General features: G+C 27.7%; 1 protein-coding gene and 1 long non-coding RNA gene across 2 annotated transcripts; one reads left to right on the plus strand and one right to left on the minus strand.

Moving 5' to 3' along the window:
- The first annotated feature begins 3,660 nt into the window (after positions 1-3,660).
- LOC127144029 (uncharacterized) lies at positions 3,661-7,173 on the plus strand. Its single transcript, XR_007815602.1, has 4 exons — positions 3,661-3,675; positions 3,752-3,828; positions 6,671-6,728; positions 6,969-7,173. It is a non-coding gene; the product is annotated as an uncharacterized LOC127144029 (long non-coding RNA).
- A 2,255-nt stretch (positions 7,174-9,428) lies between these two features.
- LOC103502069 (small polypeptide DEVIL 13-like) lies at positions 9,429-11,506 on the minus strand. Its single transcript, XM_008465885.3, has 2 exons — positions 10,910-11,506; positions 9,429-9,681 (listed from the first exon to the last, which is right to left on the minus strand). The coding sequence occupies exon 1, from the start codon at positions 11,323-11,325 to the stop codon at positions 10,981-10,983; it is 345 nt and encodes a 114-aa protein (XP_008464107.1). The 5' UTR covers positions 11,326-11,506; the 3' UTR covers positions 9,429-9,681; positions 10,910-10,980.
- Positions 11,507-21,363: the final 9,857 nt, after the last annotated feature.

Raw genomic sequence — 21,363 nt, forward strand, 5'->3', positions numbered from 1 at the left:
TATCATAATATTAGAATTAGAAAAATCCTAATCCTAATATTATCATAATTTAAGAATTAGTAACATGATAAATTGTTTTATATAAAAGAGAGCATCTTCGAGAGTAGAAAATATTGAACCTATTTACAAAATATAGCAAAGTTCGTACAAATATATATAATTGATTTAAGATTTTTTTGGTAAGTTTTTTAAACCCATTTTAAGTTTTTATTTGTGCTATATTTTTTTTAAACTAATTTCATATACTTTCTTTTGTTGTCCATCATCATTCACCTTAAAGAAAATATATTTGGGTTTTATTATTAAAATTTATGAATATATGAAACATTTCTAATTTTAAAATTGAAATCATTTTCATAAAGTAAAAAATTTGAATTTCAACCCTCATTAACAGTTAAATCACACTGAGTAGTGTTTTCTTTTTCTCAATTTATTAATTCCTTCTCTTGTTCAAACATCATCGATACAAAAGATTTAAAACATCAAAATTTGATGTTATAATAATCTTGAGGAATAGAAAATTATCTAAAAATTCAAAATAAGTTTGAAGTTTTTTCAAAAATATAAAAAAAAATTGACAAATTATTTATATTTCATAGAACAAAACTACTAAAGAAAAAAATATTACATTTTAATTTTTGCATGAAAGGTAAAGAATTTATTAAATATTTTATTTTTTATAGTTTCTCAATAAAAATTTTCATTTTTATTAATAGGTTTATGCATTATTTCTAAAATGAAGTAAAAATGAGACATTTACAGACAAAGCAAAAATAACATTTTGTAAATTTTATTAATTTTTCTAATTAAATAATAATAGAATAAATTAGTATTGTAATTACTACTAACATCTCTACTATATATATAGATAACTCACAAACTCATATTTACATTTATGTAATCCAATACATTTTTAATTAGGTGATCAATCATACATTTAATAATGATTGGTGATGATTACAAAACTATGTATTTTAAACAATCAATTACCCTACGTCACGATTTATTATTAAAAGTTTAAAAGTTCCATCGGTAAACTTGTAATTTCTACGTTTTATATACTTCAACAATATTTGATGTTTTATTTTTATTTTAACAATATTTGAGGTAATTAACAACTTGAATCTCCAACTTCAATGTTGGAGTCATCATTGAATCTCTCTTCTTCTTTTGGATACCCGAATTTTCTTCAATCCATATCCAACCATCAGCACTCTATTGAACGTTACATCGCTTGAAAATGACACGGCGGTGATTATAATGTAACATAATATATACCTAGGATCTAGAAGCATATACATTCTAATTACAAGAAGCTACATCTTCTCGGTGATCACAATTGACTACTCGGACTGTCACCAAAATCGTCAATAAAGGCATTGAAAGTTAAGGATTTGAATATGTAACAGTCAATTTCACCAAACTTATAACTCTTGAAGCTACAACTCTCATCGTGCTAGAAGACTAAATGACCACAGGTTGGTGCCTCCATTAACATCTCTTCTCCACGACTCTTCGCTTCAACCCCATCTCTTCCAGCAGATGAATCCAGCGACGGGCTCTGCGGACCAACGATCGGTTGGCTCGATGCATGGTATGCAGCCAAAGGGTTTTTTTTTTTTTTTTTTTTTTTTTCCTTTCTTTCTTTACTTGATTCCATCACCAGAAAGACCCTGCAAATTAGTGTTGGTAAGATTCTGTTTTCTTGCCATCTTCACGGGCTTTAATTTTTCATAGGGACAAAATGTTAGGTTTGTATGTATATAAGGTTTTAGCCTTTTATGTGTTTATTATATAGTCTTTGGACTTTTAAAACTCTTTGGCAAACTATAAGGTACAAGTGTTTTGTTTTTTTTTCTTTTTTTACTTCTTAGTTTTTAATTGATCTTTTTGGATCAACAAATTTAAATGTTCATAACAAAATAAAATGTAAATGTATAAGTTTAAATGACAGTCTACTTTTTTTTCTTTATATCTTTTATAAAAAAAATTATATATATTACAAAAAATATTGAATTAGATATGTCCTAATTAAAACTTTAATTAATTAATTAGAAAATTTAGATTTGAAATTCTAATTAAAATGGGATGGTTTTTTAAAAATATTTTTTTAATGTAAGGTAGATATTAGTTAAATCCGTTTATCTAAATTTGATATATATATATATATATATATATATATATATATATATATATATATATATATATATATATATATATATATATATATATATATATATTTTTTTTTTTTTAAAATCTCTTCTAACATGTATTATTTGATTTTTTAGAAATATTTTTTTGTTTTTTTTAAATCTCTTCTAACGTGAATTCTTTTAAGTTGCTAGATTTTTTTTTTTTTAAATGAGAATTTTATTATTGTTATTACTAATGTGAAATTACATAGACTATTCCTAGGATCAATTACCAATTATAATTTGAAGGGGGTTGGGGAGAGAAACATTTGTTTGCTCCATTTGCCCCATGTCCACTCTAAACCGATCGACCCTTGAGAACCTCAAAAGTGAGGTTGTTCTTTTCCATATCCTTCTTCAATATGCACTACAAGAAATTGGGTCTACTATGACAGTTCATTTATCCAAAATTAAAAGGAAATTAGAAAAAACTGTCATAAAAGGTTAAAATGCGCGTTTTTGGCGGGAAAAGGCGGAATTTTTCGGATTTGAAGAATTTATGACAGTTAAAAACTGTCATAAATCTATGACAAATTTTAACTGTCATTAAATATAAATAATAAAATATATTATTAATTATATATTTTCTTATCTCCTTTCTCTCTGCATCTCCACGAAAGAGCTCCAAAAACCCCAATCTCAATCCTTTTCCGTGACAGTTATTTACCGTCATAAAAGATTCTAGGTTTTATTAAAATAATTTATTAAAATAAAAATCCCCAAATCTATTAAATTAATTGATTAAAAATTAGAAATCCCTAATTTTTCAATCTCTTCCATTTGCAGCCGCTTCTTCCTCAACATATCATCTCCTTCCCAAACTAATCGCCTTCTTCGACGTCCGGCGTCCGATTCTTCCGCCCCGATATTCTTTCTCCACGTCCGATTTTCTTGCGCCCAGTTTATCTTCTGCCTGATATTCTTCCGCCCCAATTTGCTGTCTGCCCCGATTTGCCATCGCCCACATTCGATTTCTCTTCTGCCTGTGGTTGGACGGACTTCCGCCGACCGTCCGTCTTCTGCTGACCGTGTGTCTTCCGCCGACGGTTCAACGTCGGCCAACTGTTTCGCCTCCTCCCACGCATCAACGTCCGCCCAATCTTCTGCCAACAACCGGTGAGTTCTCAACCCTTCCCACCCTATCTCACTAATCGAGTCATTTGGTAAATTTTCAAAGCAATTTTAGTTGATTAAAGCTGTAGTTTCTAAGTTGTAATTGTTCTCTTATATGTAATAAAGCTTATGCAAAAGTTTGGAAGTCAATTGTGTTGTAAATGGGAAGTTTCTAAAGGTCAAAGTTGCCATGGTGGTGTTGCCGAAAATAGAGGACAAAACTGGGCTGTTATACAAGAGCATGAAAATGAAAGGGAGAAGCTAGTCATCAAAATGGAAGCTGTTATACAAGAGAAGGCATCATTAGAGACTAAATTAGTTGCTTTGAAAATACAAGTTAACAGTTTAACCTTGGAAATAGAGGGCCAAGGTAAAAGAAAAAACTTCAGCTCATTCAAGTAGTAGAGCAATTATTGACTATATTTACCTTATTTTCACAATTATAGGTATTTTCTATAAAAAATAATAATGGTCATGCTTAGTCTATGGAGAAACTTAAAACATTGGAGGTTCAACGATCCAGGTGAGTGGCTATGAGTTAGAACTTTGATTTTTAACTATTAAATTATTTCAAATGACTATTAAATTAAGTTATGCACTAGCCCTCTTGACAGATGCTTAATTGATTGTTGTATACTTTGGAAGATTATGCTAAAATCATTACCATCCTATCCTTACTCTTCTCAAATCTTCTCTTTACATATGAAGCCTCGAGGAAAGGGTGAACAAGAAGGTAATGGCAATGTTTGAGAAAGAGGAGGAATACAATGATTTGAAGTCAAAGAAAAACATTATCAAGTTTAGTTTCGTCAATCATGCATACATTTTCTTGTCTTCGTTTTACTAACTCAACTCTACTTTTTAGTACGTGGATTGAACTTGTAATTTAACATTTTATCTTTTAAGTAGTCGTACCGAACATGTTAGTAATAGGCTTTGTTTTTACTTTTCTATTTACAAAATTTATGGGAAGAAACACTCAAATCTTAAGTTAATTTTTTAAAAAACAATAACAATAGGTAGGTAGATGTAATGTTTATAGTCTTGATCGATTTTTAGAAATGAGATCTTTTTGGCATAGCCATATGTTTAAATTTCTACATCTCTTATATTAATTATCTTTCTTTGTTAAAAACCATTCTTTTTTTCCATTGATACTTATAGGATGGAGGTGTTCAGGTTGAAGTCAATAGCAGGAGCTCAAAGGTAGTAGGAATATTATTTTGCATTGGTGGTGTTGCGATAATGGCATTTTACAACGGCCCCCAATTGAATTTGTTTAACAATCACCATCATCTCTTTCCTATCCATAAACCTAATAATAATCACCATTCTTCTTCTCTTTCATTGCCCAATTCCTGGTTGATGGGTTGCTTTTTGATGCTATCTTCCAATACCTTATGGAGTGTTTGGGTTGTTCTTCAGGTACCAATTTTCAAATATTCTTCTAATCATTTGTTTGGATATATCAATTTTTGTTACAATAATTATATTATTTGAAAAAACAGGCATTGGTATTGAAAAGCTATTCTTTCAAGCTTCAGTTGACAAATCTTCAATGTTTATTAAGCTCATTTCAATCATTTGATATTGCCATTGTAATGGAAAGACAACCTCATAAATGTAAACTTGGTTGGAATCTTCAACTTCTTGCAGTCATATATTGTGTAATTTTGTCTCTATATCCACTTTAATTTCCTCCTTTTCCTTAGCTTTTTTATTATTTCTTGAAACTAACCTTAAAATATCTAAGTTATTAAGAACTCAGCTGTTTGGTTAGAATTATAATTTGGGTTCTAAAAGAAACAAACTTCAAACTATTAGCTTTATATATATATATATATATATATATATATATGGGTTTCTATGACAGTTGGGTATAGCCAAAATTGAGGTTGGAGGGTAACGAAACTGTCATAAATGCTAAAAAAGCGCTACGGAAAGGCTTATTGGGGATGATGATTTGAATTCGAAATATCCTTGTCCGTTTTGTCCGAAGGAATTTGATTTGATTGAGCTTTGCTGCCATATTGATGACGAGTATCCCGTAGAAGCCAACTTTGGGGTAAGAAAAAACTCTAATTTGTAACTTTAGAACCTAGCGTTTTCGTTTTTAAGTTTTAAGTGGCTTTATTTATTCGGTTGCCTCAGTTTCAGTAGGAGATTCGATAGACTTTTCTTAATGCTTGAGCTAAAGTTTAGAGGGTCTATCTGTTTAGTGTCCTTCAAGTGAAGTAACCTTACCTGGTAATAGCACCTAAATAGTAGAAAATTGGGGTGACTCAATATTTGGTAGATTTCTAACATATCATTGATGGATTTAGATGACAGTTCTCAAAATGCTTGATTGTCTTCCTTGAGTAACGAGAAGGTCCTTTCTGATGTATCATCTTACTGGCTGTTTATGGCTGTTTTTGACTTGTAATGTTATATTACTATGGTTGCCTTTAGCTTGGGTGCCTTGGTCGTATTTTGCTTATATTTTTCAATTCCAAGATATACTCGGTTTGATATTGTACTTGAGTACTCGTCTTGCCTCTAGTCAAGAATGTTTGTCTATGGTTATTTGTTAATATGTTGTACCAGTGACAAAAGTTTAGAATTCTTCTACTTCAAATCTCAGGACTTCATAATCCATTTTCATTCAAAAGGTTGGTTTTCTCTCCTTTTGTATTTTGTGCTAGTGCATCGTTCGATCAATTTTTTTACTTTTAGCCATTGATATACTTGTAGTAAAGCAACATGTATTAGTTTTGTATCAATGCAACACCCATTTTCTTGTTTAGCTTAATTAAAGATGTATTCCCCATTGTGTGTGTGTGTGTTTTTCTTTTTCAAGATATTTTGATTAATGGGCAATTTCTAGGGCCACAAATTGAGGTAGTTACTAATGAGAATTTGATTATCAATGCCTTTAATAGTTTAGATGAGCCTTTCCTGATCTCCTGGTTGGCTTTTCTTTTTTCATTTTTACCTTTTTTCGTTTTTGTTCACAACTTGTATGAAGAAATGCCTCCATTGTCTGACTTGGTTGGATTCATGATCTTAATCAATCCATTTCTTGATTTCTCTTTATGATGTTATAATTTTGGATTATCGATTTTCCATTATGGACTATTTTCCACATAGGAAACTTGGAATGATTGGACAACTTGAAATTTTCATTATAATGCTTGCATAGTCTTGAATGTACAAAAGCTCTTCTTCTTCTCTCTTCAATTCTCTTCCAGTTTTGGAATCCATTTCTCTAATTGGAATTCATGGTTATATATATATATATATATATATATATATATATATATATATATATATATATATATATATATATATATATATATATATATATATATATATATTTCTTGTAGGCATGTGGTGCTTGCTCCTAAAGTGAAACGTCTCCCCAAGAATCGCCTTCTTTCTGAAGTAAGTATTTCATGATTCTTCTCTATAATCATTATTTCTTGTGTGGTATGTAATCCTATGACATTCTATAAGGTATGTACTCAATCATGTTATGGTTGAATAGGCAAATATATTTGAAGTGTGTATGTGTTCTATGTTGTTGAAGTTTGTTGTTCATCATGAAGTGAATGTGATGTGTTTATATGTGGGTGAATGTGTTGTCTTGTTGAATTATTTTGTTTCCTTTTCTTTTCTTATTAGGTTTTGCCACAATCCATTGGAGCAATGAAACCATGGATACGCCAATTAGTTGATGTATAGCCTTTTTTATAGGTTTGGTAGGAAATTTTTTTTGTTTAAATGTAATCATTTAAAATAGTTTGTTCGTACCAAAAAACATTTGTACTAACGATTAAAGCAATATTAGTAAGTGTTTATTTCTATTAAAACGTTCACCTTTTTTCCATTTGTTATTGTATTGGTATGTAATGTATGTGTAATGGCAGGGTGACAACAAATACATAATTCAATAAGAAATAGGGCTTTTGAAAAAATTGACTAAAAACACAACTATGACATTTAAATTGAAAAATAAAACTGTCATCGAAAAAGTTTTATTGACAGTTAATAAAAGTCATGGTAAGTAAAATGATGACAGTTAAAAAGTGTCATAAATGATAAATAATGACATTTAATATCAGTCATAGAATATTAACAATGACAGTTATCTTCCGTCATAAAATGTAAACTATGACAGTTATAAGCTGTCATAAAATATAAACAATGATAGTAATTAACTGTCATCGAAAATATAATAATGACAGTTATACTCTGTCATAAAATTTAAACTGTGATAGTTATTAACTGTCATCGTAACTAAATAATGACAGTTATAATCAGTCATAAAAAAAATTCTTTCGTGACAGGTATTATATGTCATTGAAACAACATTTCGTGACAGTTTATACAACTGTCATAAAATACTTTCCATGACTGCCGCATCAATGACTGCAAAAAACTGTCACGAAAACCTTTAATGACAGCATTTAACTGTCATTGTAGGCCCTTTTTCTACTAGTGATGTGAGAATTCATAGGTGATTTGCTTCAATGGAACAAAAAAACTAGAAATATATACTATATTAAATAAATACTAAGGATATATGCTAAAACCGTGATATCTTCTTTTAGATCTAGAAGAGATACTTGAAGTAAGAATTTTTAGAACGATAGTATAGATCGAAAGAAAGTGAAAAAAAATACAATAACAGTGTTTGTTATGAATGAATTTAAAGTTATATATATACTATAATGTTGTCAATTCTCTAAGAAGAAGTTGTTGAGAACCTTTAATGCCTAGACTGAATGCATAGATAGAATGCGGCTTTCTTATTACCTTGTATCTCTCGTGGAGTGTATTTGTATCTCGCCTAAACAGAACACCTTGTTTAGTCAGCACGTGTACTGATTAACTCACCTAAAAACGTCTATGGATCAAAATGCCTAATGATCAATTCACCAAATGAACAACTCGCATACTGGTCAATTCGCCTGGTCAAAACGCCTATTGAAAAACAGAGAGATAAGTTAGAATAAAAGGGCTAAGTCGCGGATCTCGTTTTCTTTAAGACGTTTTGCGGCTTTGCTCTTTGTGCAAATAGATTTGTATCATCCGGTCATCTCAAGGATAAAACAGTTATGTTCGTTGTGTTCTTTAATCAGAATTGTACCGAAACTTATTTGAATTCCAACACTCAAAAAGATACTTTAATGCTCGAAAAACTGAAAACAAAAAGATTTTTTGTCACATAAGAGAACTTTTGGAGAGGAAGAAATCGTTGTGTTTCGGTACAATAAACACTCTAATATTGTGTTTTTACACAAACTATAAAGTTTAGCGATATTTTTTATATATATAATTTAGCCCTTTAATGATACCAAAATCTACAAATTTGATTTACCCATTTAGAAAATCAAAATCTACAAATTTAATAATTTTTAATGGATTTAATGTAAAATTAGGCATATAAACCTATAACAATGAATAAAATGGACAAAAGAGAAAACCGAATGATTCTCCCTACTTTTAGATAGTATACATATATTGACCGTAATATTTTCTAAATATTTCTATCTTAACTTTTATTTTTATATTTAATTGATAAATTTATGCCATTGTTTAAGAATTATGTGACATAGCTTTATATTATGAAATGTATAAGATATATTAGAAACTTGTTGAGTGACTAGATTGTAATATATATATATATATATATATATATATATATATTACCGATCAATCTTAAAGTAGAAAATAACATTTTTCTATTTGAGGCTTATGAAACAATGACTAATTAATATAAGTTTCTAACCTCGTAGAGTTGCTTAGTCGTGAATATACTGTGCAATGAGTTAATAAGTCATCAAATTTATATTTTTATACTTTTATGTATTAATTGTATAGGCCGAGAATGCACTATTAGAAGTTAAGATGTCCCAGTTGATTAATTGGAGTAAAAGGTTGAAGAAATTGTCCGAAGAAGTTGTCACAATATAAATGTCATCTTTTGAAAACTATTGGAGATTAAAAAGTTGGCATATTTTTAAATAATATATATATATATATATATATATATATAGTTTCTTTCACGTAGAATGAATCAACAATTGATTGTCCAACCCTAAGATAAAAACGTTATATAGAAGAGTGACGAAACTTCCCTCTCTCTCAATAATTGTATATTACTATATTAACTTTAAGTAGCCATCACAACTTTCCTTTTGATTTCACCCATAAAACCTCAAATCAATCAAATAGAGAATTGACTTCAAATATATATACCATTGATTTTCTCTATGTCTTTGTAGCTTAAGCGTAAACCTCTCCAATATATGAACTTCCACCACCACCGTTGAATCTCTTTTAAGTGTTGAATCTTCATAGTTCATATATCCATCCGACGGTCTTTCTTTTTCTTCCCCAATTACATGCAAACATAAGATTGACTCATTAGCCAACCAAAAATCTCCCTCACATAAACCCCACAGAGAATATATATATATATATATATTTATTTATTTAAGGGACATCATATGATAGACATCAATACCTATTATTGACAAAATCTAAAATTTTTAATATTTTATAAATATTTTTGGCCGCTTATCTTTTACAATAATTTTTTGTTCGTTTACTTGAAATATAATTTTGACTTTATCCTAATAGCAACAAGAAAAATACATATTACAAACAATTACAAAATTAAAAGAGTAATAATACTGTAAAATAATATAATTAACATTAGAATGCGTGAAAAGAAAATTAGTCTTTCTTTAATTAAAAAAACACCCCTAGATTGATGAATGGTGGTGTCATATTTTCTCTAAAAAAATCACAGACACTATGAAATAACTCAAATTACTCTAAAACCTTTTTTTAATCATTTGAAACTAAGTTTGATATAAAATATAATTAAAATTGCAAATTTTAAATAATTAAATACAATTTAAACCATTTTAGAATAATCTTTCTCAAAACATACAAGATAGAATCAAATGTACTCAATTATCCAATCACAATCAAAAATATTTTAAAACCTTTTTCTGGGGGGGGACTGAGTAATTGAAGGTGGCATTTTGGGTTAGAGTTTTTTGTAACAAAATTAAGGAAGAAGAGGGAAAAAGTGAGTCCACCATTTGAAAGAGCGAATCTACATATATTGCTTTCACATCCCCCACTAATGTACAATTTTTTTGGCACCTTCCCCAACACCATAAAACAGAATCTTCTTATCAAACTACATTTTAAATAAATAATAATACCAATAATTACACATTATTAATTTCATTTCTATATCTTAAAAATTTAAATAAAAAGAAAAAAAAGAAAAAACTGCAACATTGATTCAAACCACATACTTATTGGTCCCTTCTAGTCAAAAAATATGGGTCTTTTCTTTTATATATTCTTTGAAAAAGAATTAACAAAAAGAAAAAAAAAAGGGTAAATAATGAATGTAGATATATGAGCTTTAATTTGTGTATCATATTGTTATTACAAGGTAATGGGGAAAAATTGTAGGTCTCCATAAACATGAACCCCCAAATCTAAATTATCTAATCTAATTACAGTTTGAATCTAACAAAAACAAAAACAAAATTTCAATAAATGGAAAGAAGGGTAAAAAAGGAAAATGTGCTTACTGATGGGAAGAAGAAAGGGAAAGAAAAGGGGGGGATGAAGATTGTGTAGAGCGGCGGTGTATGAAGAAGGTTCACGGATCCCCATGTTTATGCCAACAAACAAGCATCGCGACACATCGGCGCATGATGTAAAATCTAGCCTTCTGTTCTTTGGCTAAGCTGCTACATTTGTGGCCAATGGATGAAGAAGAAGACGAATGTTTTTGGGAAGAGCTGCGGCGAAGATTTTCGGACGGAGACTTTCCGGCGGAGGAGGAAGGGGTGTGTTGTTTTTGAGATAAGCTTCTTAGTAATGGTAATTTTGCGGAAGTGCTTCTTGTGGAACCGCTTCTTGAAAATATTGATTTGGAGGAGGAGGAGGAGGAGGAAGATGATGAGGATGATTCCTTTTTTGAAACTTTCCATTTTTCTTCCATGTAATGGAGGAAAATTATGATGGGGGGATGAAGAAGAAGATTTAATTTTTACTTTGGATGAGGAGCAACAAATAAAACAAATATTATGGGAATTTGGAGATTTATAATTTGTGTGGAAAATGGAGATCTAGAGGTTGTGTTTGTAGACAGAGAATGAGAGAAAAATGGGGAAGTGAAAGAGTGTGAGGTTGGTAGGGTTCACCACTTGGCCGTCATTCTATATATATATATATATATATATATATATATATATATATTACATTTAATTTGTTGATTAATAAATAAATTCTATTTTTTAAAACAAAAATATATTCATGTAATTTTTTATTTGCATTAGTAAGCATAGGTTTGCAACAGTTGGTCGAAACCAATTTTTTGAGCAAATCGCAATAGAATTGACTAGTCGATTTGGTAAATGATCGATTTAATCTCAATCGTCGAAAAGTACATTACTTGGTTGGATGGTCGGTTCTACTCTTAAAATTTTCTTTTCAATTATCAATTGTCAACCAAAACCCTTCTCTTCTATGATCGATTGACTTTGGTTCAACCGGCTCGGTTTAGTTTATCATGATGAACCGGCCTACTATTAAGCTCTAGTAAGTGTGTCATATTTTCACCTCATTTAGATTGTGTGAAAATTTTAAATTCATAAGTAAATCTATTTAAATCATTAATTAAGTTATTGGGATTGCCTATAAGAATCGTTTAGGAATCAATTTTTACATGTGTCGTTGTAATAGAGTTTTTGTGAATGTAGAGTTTGATGCATGTAAATTAAAATAAAATAAAAATTCACTTATATTAATACTGATTTTACTTTTTAAAGGATTCCTTATTTATTAGTAATTAGGATGATGGTAATTTGGTCTCTCACTTTGGAATTAATAATTAAAAAATTTGAAGGTTATGATGGTTTGAGAAGAAGGGGTGGACTTCCATATGTCTCATATTTGTTAGTTTAAAGGGGCCAAAAAGAAGTAAAATATGGAACCCAATATCTAAAAACTGTTTGAGTTCACACATACTCATTATCTCTACCTTCTCCAAAATCACTTTAAATTTTTTTAGAAAAAAGTTCAATTTCTTTTACATTAATTAGAGAATAAAAGATCCTTTTTATCTTTTTATAAAAGTTGTCCTAAATTTTTTTGGTTATTGATTTCTGGCACTAGGTTATTTATTTATATAGCTATAATTTTGAATTTGTCTAACATGTAGTTGAATCAATTCTTTTTTCTTTTTTTGTTTTAAATTGTTCTTATTTATTTGGTAATTTGTTTTAAATATCATTTTTAAAACCTTTAGCAAGACGGTGGTTAAAGAAATTATATTTTTAACTAATTAAAAGATATTTTTAAGTATACCAAATTGAACTAAAATGTTTATGAATGTAACCAGATTTTACTATATATTAGTGATAGCTCACAAATAATTGGGTATTTGTGAGAAAAAGAAATGAAAATAATGATATCACAAAATATGAAGCAAGATATACCTTAAACATATAAATCAAGTTCATGGTAACTATATTCAATAAAGTTATAGAGATCACTATACGTATTAAAACAATTAGGACGAATGTGATATAATCGCTTGTATGGATATTCGTTGAAAGAAGGATATCAAAATAATCAAATATGTTCATGATTTTTATAAATAAATAATAGTCAAATTTTGCTATTATAACTGTATATGTTGACGATTTAAATATAATTGTAACTTCTGAAAAACATTTAAATACAATAGAATATCTTAAGAAATAATTCATGACAAAAGATCTTAGAAAAACAAAATATTTGCCTTGACTTTCAAATTGGGCATCTAATGGGATATTTGTCTATGAGTCAACTTATATAGGAAAAATTTTTAAAAGATTTTATATGGATAAAACACATTTGTTAAACATTCCAATGCAAGTTCGTTCACTGGATATGAAGAAACATATATTTCGACCTCGAGATGATAATGAAGAACTTCTAAGTTCAAAAGTACCATATCTTAGTGCAATTTGTGCACTTACGTATCTTGCTCATAATACAAGACTAGAAATTGCATTTTTAATAAATTTATTAGCTAGATACAGTCCTTCTCCAACAAAAAAACATTGGAATGAAACTAAGCATATACTTCGTATCTCCAAGGAACAATTGATATGAGTTTATTTTATTTAAATAAATCAAATTTTGACTTAGTTGGTTTTGCAGATTCTAGATATTTATCTGACACAAAGCTAAATCTCAAACAGGTTATATATTCACATCTGAAGAAACTGCTATATCATGGCTATTGGTAAAACAGACCATAATAACCATCTTCTCAAATCTCGCAGAAATTCTTGCAATGTATGAGGTAATTTGAGAATGTGTATGGCTAAGATCAATGATTCAACACATTCGTGGAACATGTGGCTTGTATTCTAGCAAAATTATTTCAATGATACTATACAAAGACAACACAGCATATGTAGCTCAAACCAAAGCAGGTTACAATAAAGGTGATAGAATAAAACATATTTCATTGAAGTTCTTCTACGCTCATGATCTTGAAGAAAACGATGACAATCACAGTACAACAAAATTGTTCAAGGGATAACCTGACAAACCTATTTACAAAATCATTATCTACCGAAACCTTTGAGAAACTAGTGTACGACATTGGAATGTGGTGACTTAGTGATCTCAAGTGACGTGTCCAGGAGGGGGCGTAAATTGTGTTTCTTGTAAGTTTATATGAAATATGCACTTTTTTCTTTCACTATGATTTTTTTTTTCCATTGAATTTTTTCCTAGTAAAGTTTTAATGAGTCTTATTTTATATACGTAATAAGTTTAAGGGGAAGTATAATAAATAGTAGTAAATAGATGCCAATTATCCATTATCCAAGACGTTAACACTTAGTCGTCATTGTATTTCACCTCAAGCTTGTTAAATTACCTATAAATAGTGGTATTTTGTGGATTTTGGAAGAGAAACATCGGCTAAAATCTCAAATAACTTAGAGAAAGTGGAGGAAATTGATTTTTTTTTCTATTTTATTTTTTATTTTTTAACTTTTTTAATTATTTACTTATCATATATTATATTTCATTTATATAAATTTTTCTCATATTCGTGTTTTGGTTTGTGACTCAGTTTTACAACAATTTTCACGAAATCACTTAAAATGAATTTTGTGTAAAAACTTTTATTTTCCTTTTACTTATTTTTTCCTTAACTTACCCGACAAGTTTAAGGGAAAAGAAATTAATTTCACTGTACCCGTTTAAGACCAAGCCAAAATTTAATAAAATTTAAAACTTATACAAAAAGTTGATATGACATCTAATATTGCTCTAAAATGGTAAAAATTAAAAAATTTAATTGGGCAAGTTTCTTAAATGTGAAGACTAGTTAGTAACAAAAGTCTACACAAATGTAATAAAATATTGATAGTAATATGTTATTAGCTAACGGTATTTGTTATATTTGTAAATATTTCTTGTTTATTTTGTTATGTTTCAAAATAGTTCTCGAAAAACCCTATGTATTTGATTAAAATATCAAGTTAGATTTTAAATTTGTTTAGGTTACATCAATTTAGACTAAAACTTTCATTTGAATACATTGGTGTTACATTTATTAAACCGTAATGAAATTTTATTGATGAATCAAAGATAATGAACTTGAACCATATACGTAATTGAATTGTTTTTTTATCACCAATACTTAAAATTATAAATTTTTGTAAAATTGACTATTGTTGGTTTTGTTCCTCTATCTCTAAGGGTTAAAATGTATTAGAACCGGTAATAGTAAAGGTATCAAAATTGAAAAAAAAAAATCAGTTATAACAATAACGATAATAATAGTCATAATCCTAACTATATCATTAAGAATAACTATAGAACAAATTCTTAAACATAATTCGATTGAGCATTCTAAGCTCATTGATTAGATTGAGTTATTTCATTACAAATTTAGAAATCAAACATTGCAGTGTAGTTTAGTAAATGTCTCTTCTTTTATTTTCATTGAATATTAAATTTAAATGAATATATTATAAAAACAAAAATTAAGAGGGAAAAGAGAGAAGAAGAATGGGGGATAGTTTTAATCCCCGCACCCAAATTCCCCCCGCTCCCCTTCTCTTCTCTTCTCTTCTCTTCTTCTCGTAATATGTGCCTTCCTCACTGATTACCATTTTATATCTCCATTTAACTCAATTTAATCTTAATCTTTACCTTCTAATTTTTATTCATATTATTTTTCCTTTTTTCCATTGATTATTCGTTTTTTTTATTTAATATTAACATCGTTTAATTAATTTAAAAAAACGATAATTAAATGAATTTTATTATTATACATATAATGAGTTTGATGATATAGTTACCGTAATAGAATAAGTTTGTAATGTAATTTAATTCAAACTTCGTATTTGGATTGAACATTTTATGCTTTAAACTCAATCATCGTTTTCAATGTTTTCTCGCTTTAAGATTGCATTTTTATTTCAACCTCGATCTTTTACGTGTCCTTCGAATTTTCAATTATCCGATTACATTCTAGTTTTTCAAACAACTTCATTAAGAGTCCTTTTCATATTATTTCATATTATTTACCTTTTAGTTTAATCAGAAACTCGAACTCCCGCAAAGAGATGATAATGAAAAGTAATTATTTATTTATTTATTATTACTAATGAACCATATATAAGTGTATATAGTCATTATTCTTATCTTATGGTTTAATTTCTTTGTACTTTAGTTTTCATAACAATTTAATTTGAACTATATGTAACAAATCAATTATTTTTTTTTTGAAATGAATGGTATGTGAAGAATGTATAATAAAAAGCATACATTTAAATTTATATGGAATAAATGTTAGGTGAAAATGTGGAATAATAATATACCAATATTTATGTTACAAAATAGTTGGATATTTCTGGTGCATTGCTTGCATGTTAGAGTAATTAGTTTCTTCATTGATTAGAGAAGAAGAAAAAAAGTCCATTCTTTTGCCCTTTTGGTCAATCTCTTGGATTCTCAAGAAGCCTCTTTCCTCACATTAATGTTTATTATTTACTTGGATCCAAAGACACTGCTTTCTAGAAATACTCTTTCTGATTACTTAGCTTAATCAAACCCATAATAGTATATATAATTAATTATTAATTTATTAATTAAAAATGCTTCACAAAAATAAATGAAATATATATATATATATATATATATATATATATATATATATATATATATATATATATATATATATATATATATATATATATATATAACTATGATGCAGTAGAGATTCTCAAGCACGTGCAGCTACAGGAATTAAATTAACAGTTTATATAAAAAGAGTTGGAAATTAAATGCCAAAGCTATACATATATATATATGTGTGTGTGTGTGTGTGTGTATGTGTGGTTGAAAATATAATAATTAAGACATAAGTATATATGAATTATGTATATAATTAAGCATGTGACCCAATTTGATTTCTGTTATATGCTGCTTGTTCGTAATTAAATTATATTGTCATATATTCTCCCAGCTAATTAATCCTTGGATATAATCATCTTTGGTTGCTTAACTAATTATGTATTTTAATAATCATCTGGATATAATAACACAAACATTGATTGAGATAATTTTTGATTCCATTGTGGTGATTATTGTTATTATTATTACAAAGTGAAATATTTAAGTCTAATTAGGTTTGTTCAACTCCAAATTAAAAATGTGAATATGCCTAACATTAATTTATGCTCTGGTTTGTTTATCTCATGTTACAAGGTTACAGAGAACTACTTAAATATAAATTTACAAGTATTTGATAATCATTCCAAATTAAAAAACTTCCAAACTTATTTAAACTTTTCAAATTTATCCCTCTCCACATAATTGAAAGTCATAACCAAATCAACATAGTTGAACTTACATAAATTTTATATACCAATAACATTTGGGGTTAAAATTTCAAATTTTCAATCCACACGTCTGTCGAGAAAAATTACACACAATTGACCAATAAAATTTCCAATCCAAGATTAATGTGGAAAAAACTCAAATTTGGATAAAAAAAACCACAAACCTAAAAAGTTACCTTACACGAAATTTATTACATTCGCATGACCTACCACAATTGCAAGAACAACAATATACTTTATCTTCACTTACATGATTTTTAAGAAAATTCTCGGACGGTGACTCAATATATAATTACTCCAAGTTAAACAGATTCGACTTTAGAGTTCCTATAATTGAGACACCAAACAAGAAAATACACTTTTTTGTAGTATAATTAGTAATTTTAAGTTATTTTTAAAAAATTTCTTAACCATACTTTCACATTCTCAAAATCTCTCATTTGAATGTAATTTCGTCGGATCCTAAATTTTTTAGTGGTACATTATAATTAGGATGATTAGAGATTAAAGAGATTTCTTTTATGATGTTTGAATCTGATCACTACTTCTTAAACCTGATATGAGATAATTCAATTTTTAGTATTTTAATTCCAACAAAATAAATGGTCAAAAAGAAATAAAAATAAAATTAATGGCCCAAATTTAGACCACTCCATAGACCATCAGCTTTGTGAATTATTGAACCAAGAAACTAATAAATTTCATCAACTTCTTAAATTAAAGCATGTGGAGTAGAAGAAAAAAAACAGTCATCTTAATTCAATATGGATTTAAAGCATATCTATATTATGATTATGATTAAGAGACTACATCGTCATATAATAATAATAATAATAATAAAAGATAGTTACTACATACAAAGCAATAAAATATACCTTTATTTTATAATCAATGATTCAAATCACATGTATATAGTTTGTGACAAAGTAAAATAAATGTAGGTAAATCGTCATGATGCAAAAAAATTGTAGACCATCAAAGATGAATCACAGATGATCGATTTCGAATCTCCTCACATTTTCAATATCTTAGAAAAAGAAAAAGATTAACAAAAATTTTTTGCAGATGACCTTTTCTAAGCGTAACGATTTAGTTATTATATATTCGATTAAGATTTAAGGAAATTTGACAAAGGTATTCGAATTTTGTTTGTTGAGTTGATTGTCTATAAAAAAAAGCATGAACCAATCATATATTGAAAGTTAAAGATTTACAGATGATTATCACATAAAAAAAGGGTTTTATTAAATTAAACAACAAAATCTAAAAGAATATTTATTGTAAAGTAAAATTTTTAAAATGGATATTTAAAAAGAAGAAAAGAAAAAAAGCAATATCGAGAAGGAAATAGTGATATGAATTAAATTATTTGACTGGTCAAAAAACTTTATGGTCAGGTAGAAATGTTGGACCTTTGCTACTGCATCACATTGAAATATTTAAGTTTGGGCATAATAATAATAATAATAATAATAATAATAATAATAATAATAATAATAATAATGTCACGCAGCATATTTTAAAATTTTGAACAACCCTTGGTCAAATTTTCACACACATCATTAATAATTACATTTCCAAATCAATTTCTTCCTTTGGCCAAAAAGAAAGAAAAAGAAAAGCAATTTCTCCTCCACCCACATTATTCAATTTTTTTGTTTCTAGCTGTCACCGAAGGACGATGTCGTTTTAGTCTCTTAAATGATTAAAATCATAACATAAGCTCCCAATTATAATTATCATGGGACTAAACTTAGATTATTGTTTTTACAAATTTGTAAGGACTAATTATGGAGTTTTATCAAACTATAAAAAACTAGACTATAATCCGATGAGTTAATTAAAGATTATTTGGGAGGGGGAAGGGGGGGGAGAAAAATAGGAATTTGGGTGTTTTAGTCGATAATTAGGAAAGGAAATGTTAATTAAGGAGGAATTATTAAGAAGAGGGAACCGTACGAGGATTTGATTGGTCAAAGAAACAATGTTGATGGGGTCAAAACAAGAAGCACATGCTATGTTTTTAATTTGGTGTACGAATTCACCTTTCCCCTTGCCTTTTTTTTTTTTTTTTTTATATAGGAAAATTTTTAAATTTTAATTATAACTATTATTGTTATATTGTTATTATTTTTAATTTGGGGTACCCTAGAAATTTTGGAACATTTAAATCATGTGAGGGTCTCAGAGGCTTTAGGGATGTCCCACATGGTATCATGTGGAGGGCACAACCATATGGGTATATGACCCAATATGTTCAAAACCCAAGTCCTTATATGCAATTTCTTTCTCTCTCTCCCTTTCTTTTTTTTTTTCTATATATTTATTTAAAGGTAATACTTACATGTATACATTTTTCCTATCAAACAAATAATTATATACATTTTTCCTATCAAACAAATAATTAAAATATTTCATAAAATTAATAAAAATAAAATTTATCCCGTGATAAAATTTGATTAGACAAATTGATATAATGTATGTTTGAAATGCATCTAAGTATTTTTCTTTATTTATTGTCCATCCAACATTTATCGTCCTTCCTTTGGATGATTGTTTCAAAGATAAGATCGGTTGTTTAATAATTATAAAGATATTCTTGTGTCATCACATTCATGCAAACGTTTAAACTTATGTCCCTATTTTCGCTTTGTATGGTATTCTTAAAAGCATATATTCTTTTTTTTACTTGAAATTTGAATGAGACGTTAAACATTTTAAAAATTTGAAAGGACAATGGACTTTTATTTTCAAAAACCAAAATATTACCAAACGAAAGTTTATTCCTTGAAATTTTAAGTTTCTAAACATCTAACAACAACAACTCAAAAACTGCACAACACAAGACATAGCAAAGAAAGCAACATTAGGATAAGGAACGATAACAAGATTCTATAATTGTGAAATTAGACACAAAATTTAAACACCATACATTTATTTAAATTTTTAAATTTTAAGAAACAATCATACATTTTTTCTCAAAAAATAATTGAGAATTCAAAAGGATCATTTTAAAACTTTTAAAATTTTAGTAACCAAATATATATATTAAATTAAAGATTTAAGAACTAAAATTATAATTTTAACATATTTATGACAATTAAAAAAGATAAAATACATAGCTATATAATATTTGATGACATACCTACAATATATGGTCAACAAAGAAGATTCTAAATATATACCTTTTTCCTTATTTTGTAATGGTAATATGTTTCTTCTTATAATCATAAAGATTTGAGGAGATGAGATAATGTATATATAATTTGGGAAAGAAAATTGAAACCATTATTGTATAAGAAATTTGAATCTCAAATCCATGTTGATTTGATAAAATATATGGGTAGTAGTTGGGTCAGTTGAGAATATGAATAATTTATTTATTTTGTGGTGATGGGCACTTCATTTTTGTTGTTCTATGTTACATAAACCTAGAGGAATTCTTCTTATTTTAATATATGAATAAAAACAAAATCTTAAAAAATAATTAATCGTAAGTAGAATAATAATTTGTATGACTTTCCTTCGAGAGGTGGGAGATTCGATCTATCTCCACAATTGTTGTACTGAAAAAATGTTTAATGTTTAATTTATTCTTATAAAGTTTTTCTAATACAATCTTAGAGTATTTGAGAGTGAGAAAATTTGACCTAAAACTTCTTGTCTTCAAATACATATCTCTGTCAATTAAATTGAGCTCCTTTTAGTATTTTTATAAGATTTTAATTTAGAGTGATTTTTAGAGTTGATAATATGAGAGGATGAATTCAATTTAGGTAATAAATCTTAGATAAGAGGAAAGTTAGGTTAATATTTGATGTTAATAATTGAGTTTGATTTCCATTTTTCCTGGACTCACTTTTGTATTAATTAATGTTAAATTTTAGTTATAATTAGTTAAAAATAATTATGATGTACAACTTTTAAAACAATTCTTGCAGTGATGAAAAATCAGTGAAAACTAATTTGATTGCTTTAAATTAATCAAATGGACATTAATAATAAAGATCAAAAGAATTATAACAAAATAATTTACAAGGTATAATTAATTTTATTTTTCCAAGATTTTAGATATAAGTTTTCATTTGGTACGTAAATTTCAAAATACCTTTAAATTTAGA

The sequence above is a fragment of the Cucumis melo genome, chromosome 11 (assembly GCF_025177605.1).
Source record: "Cucumis melo cultivar AY chromosome 11, USDA_Cmelo_AY_1.0, whole genome shotgun sequence".
NCBI lineage: Eukaryota > Viridiplantae > Streptophyta > Magnoliopsida > Cucurbitales > Cucurbitaceae > Cucumis > Cucumis melo.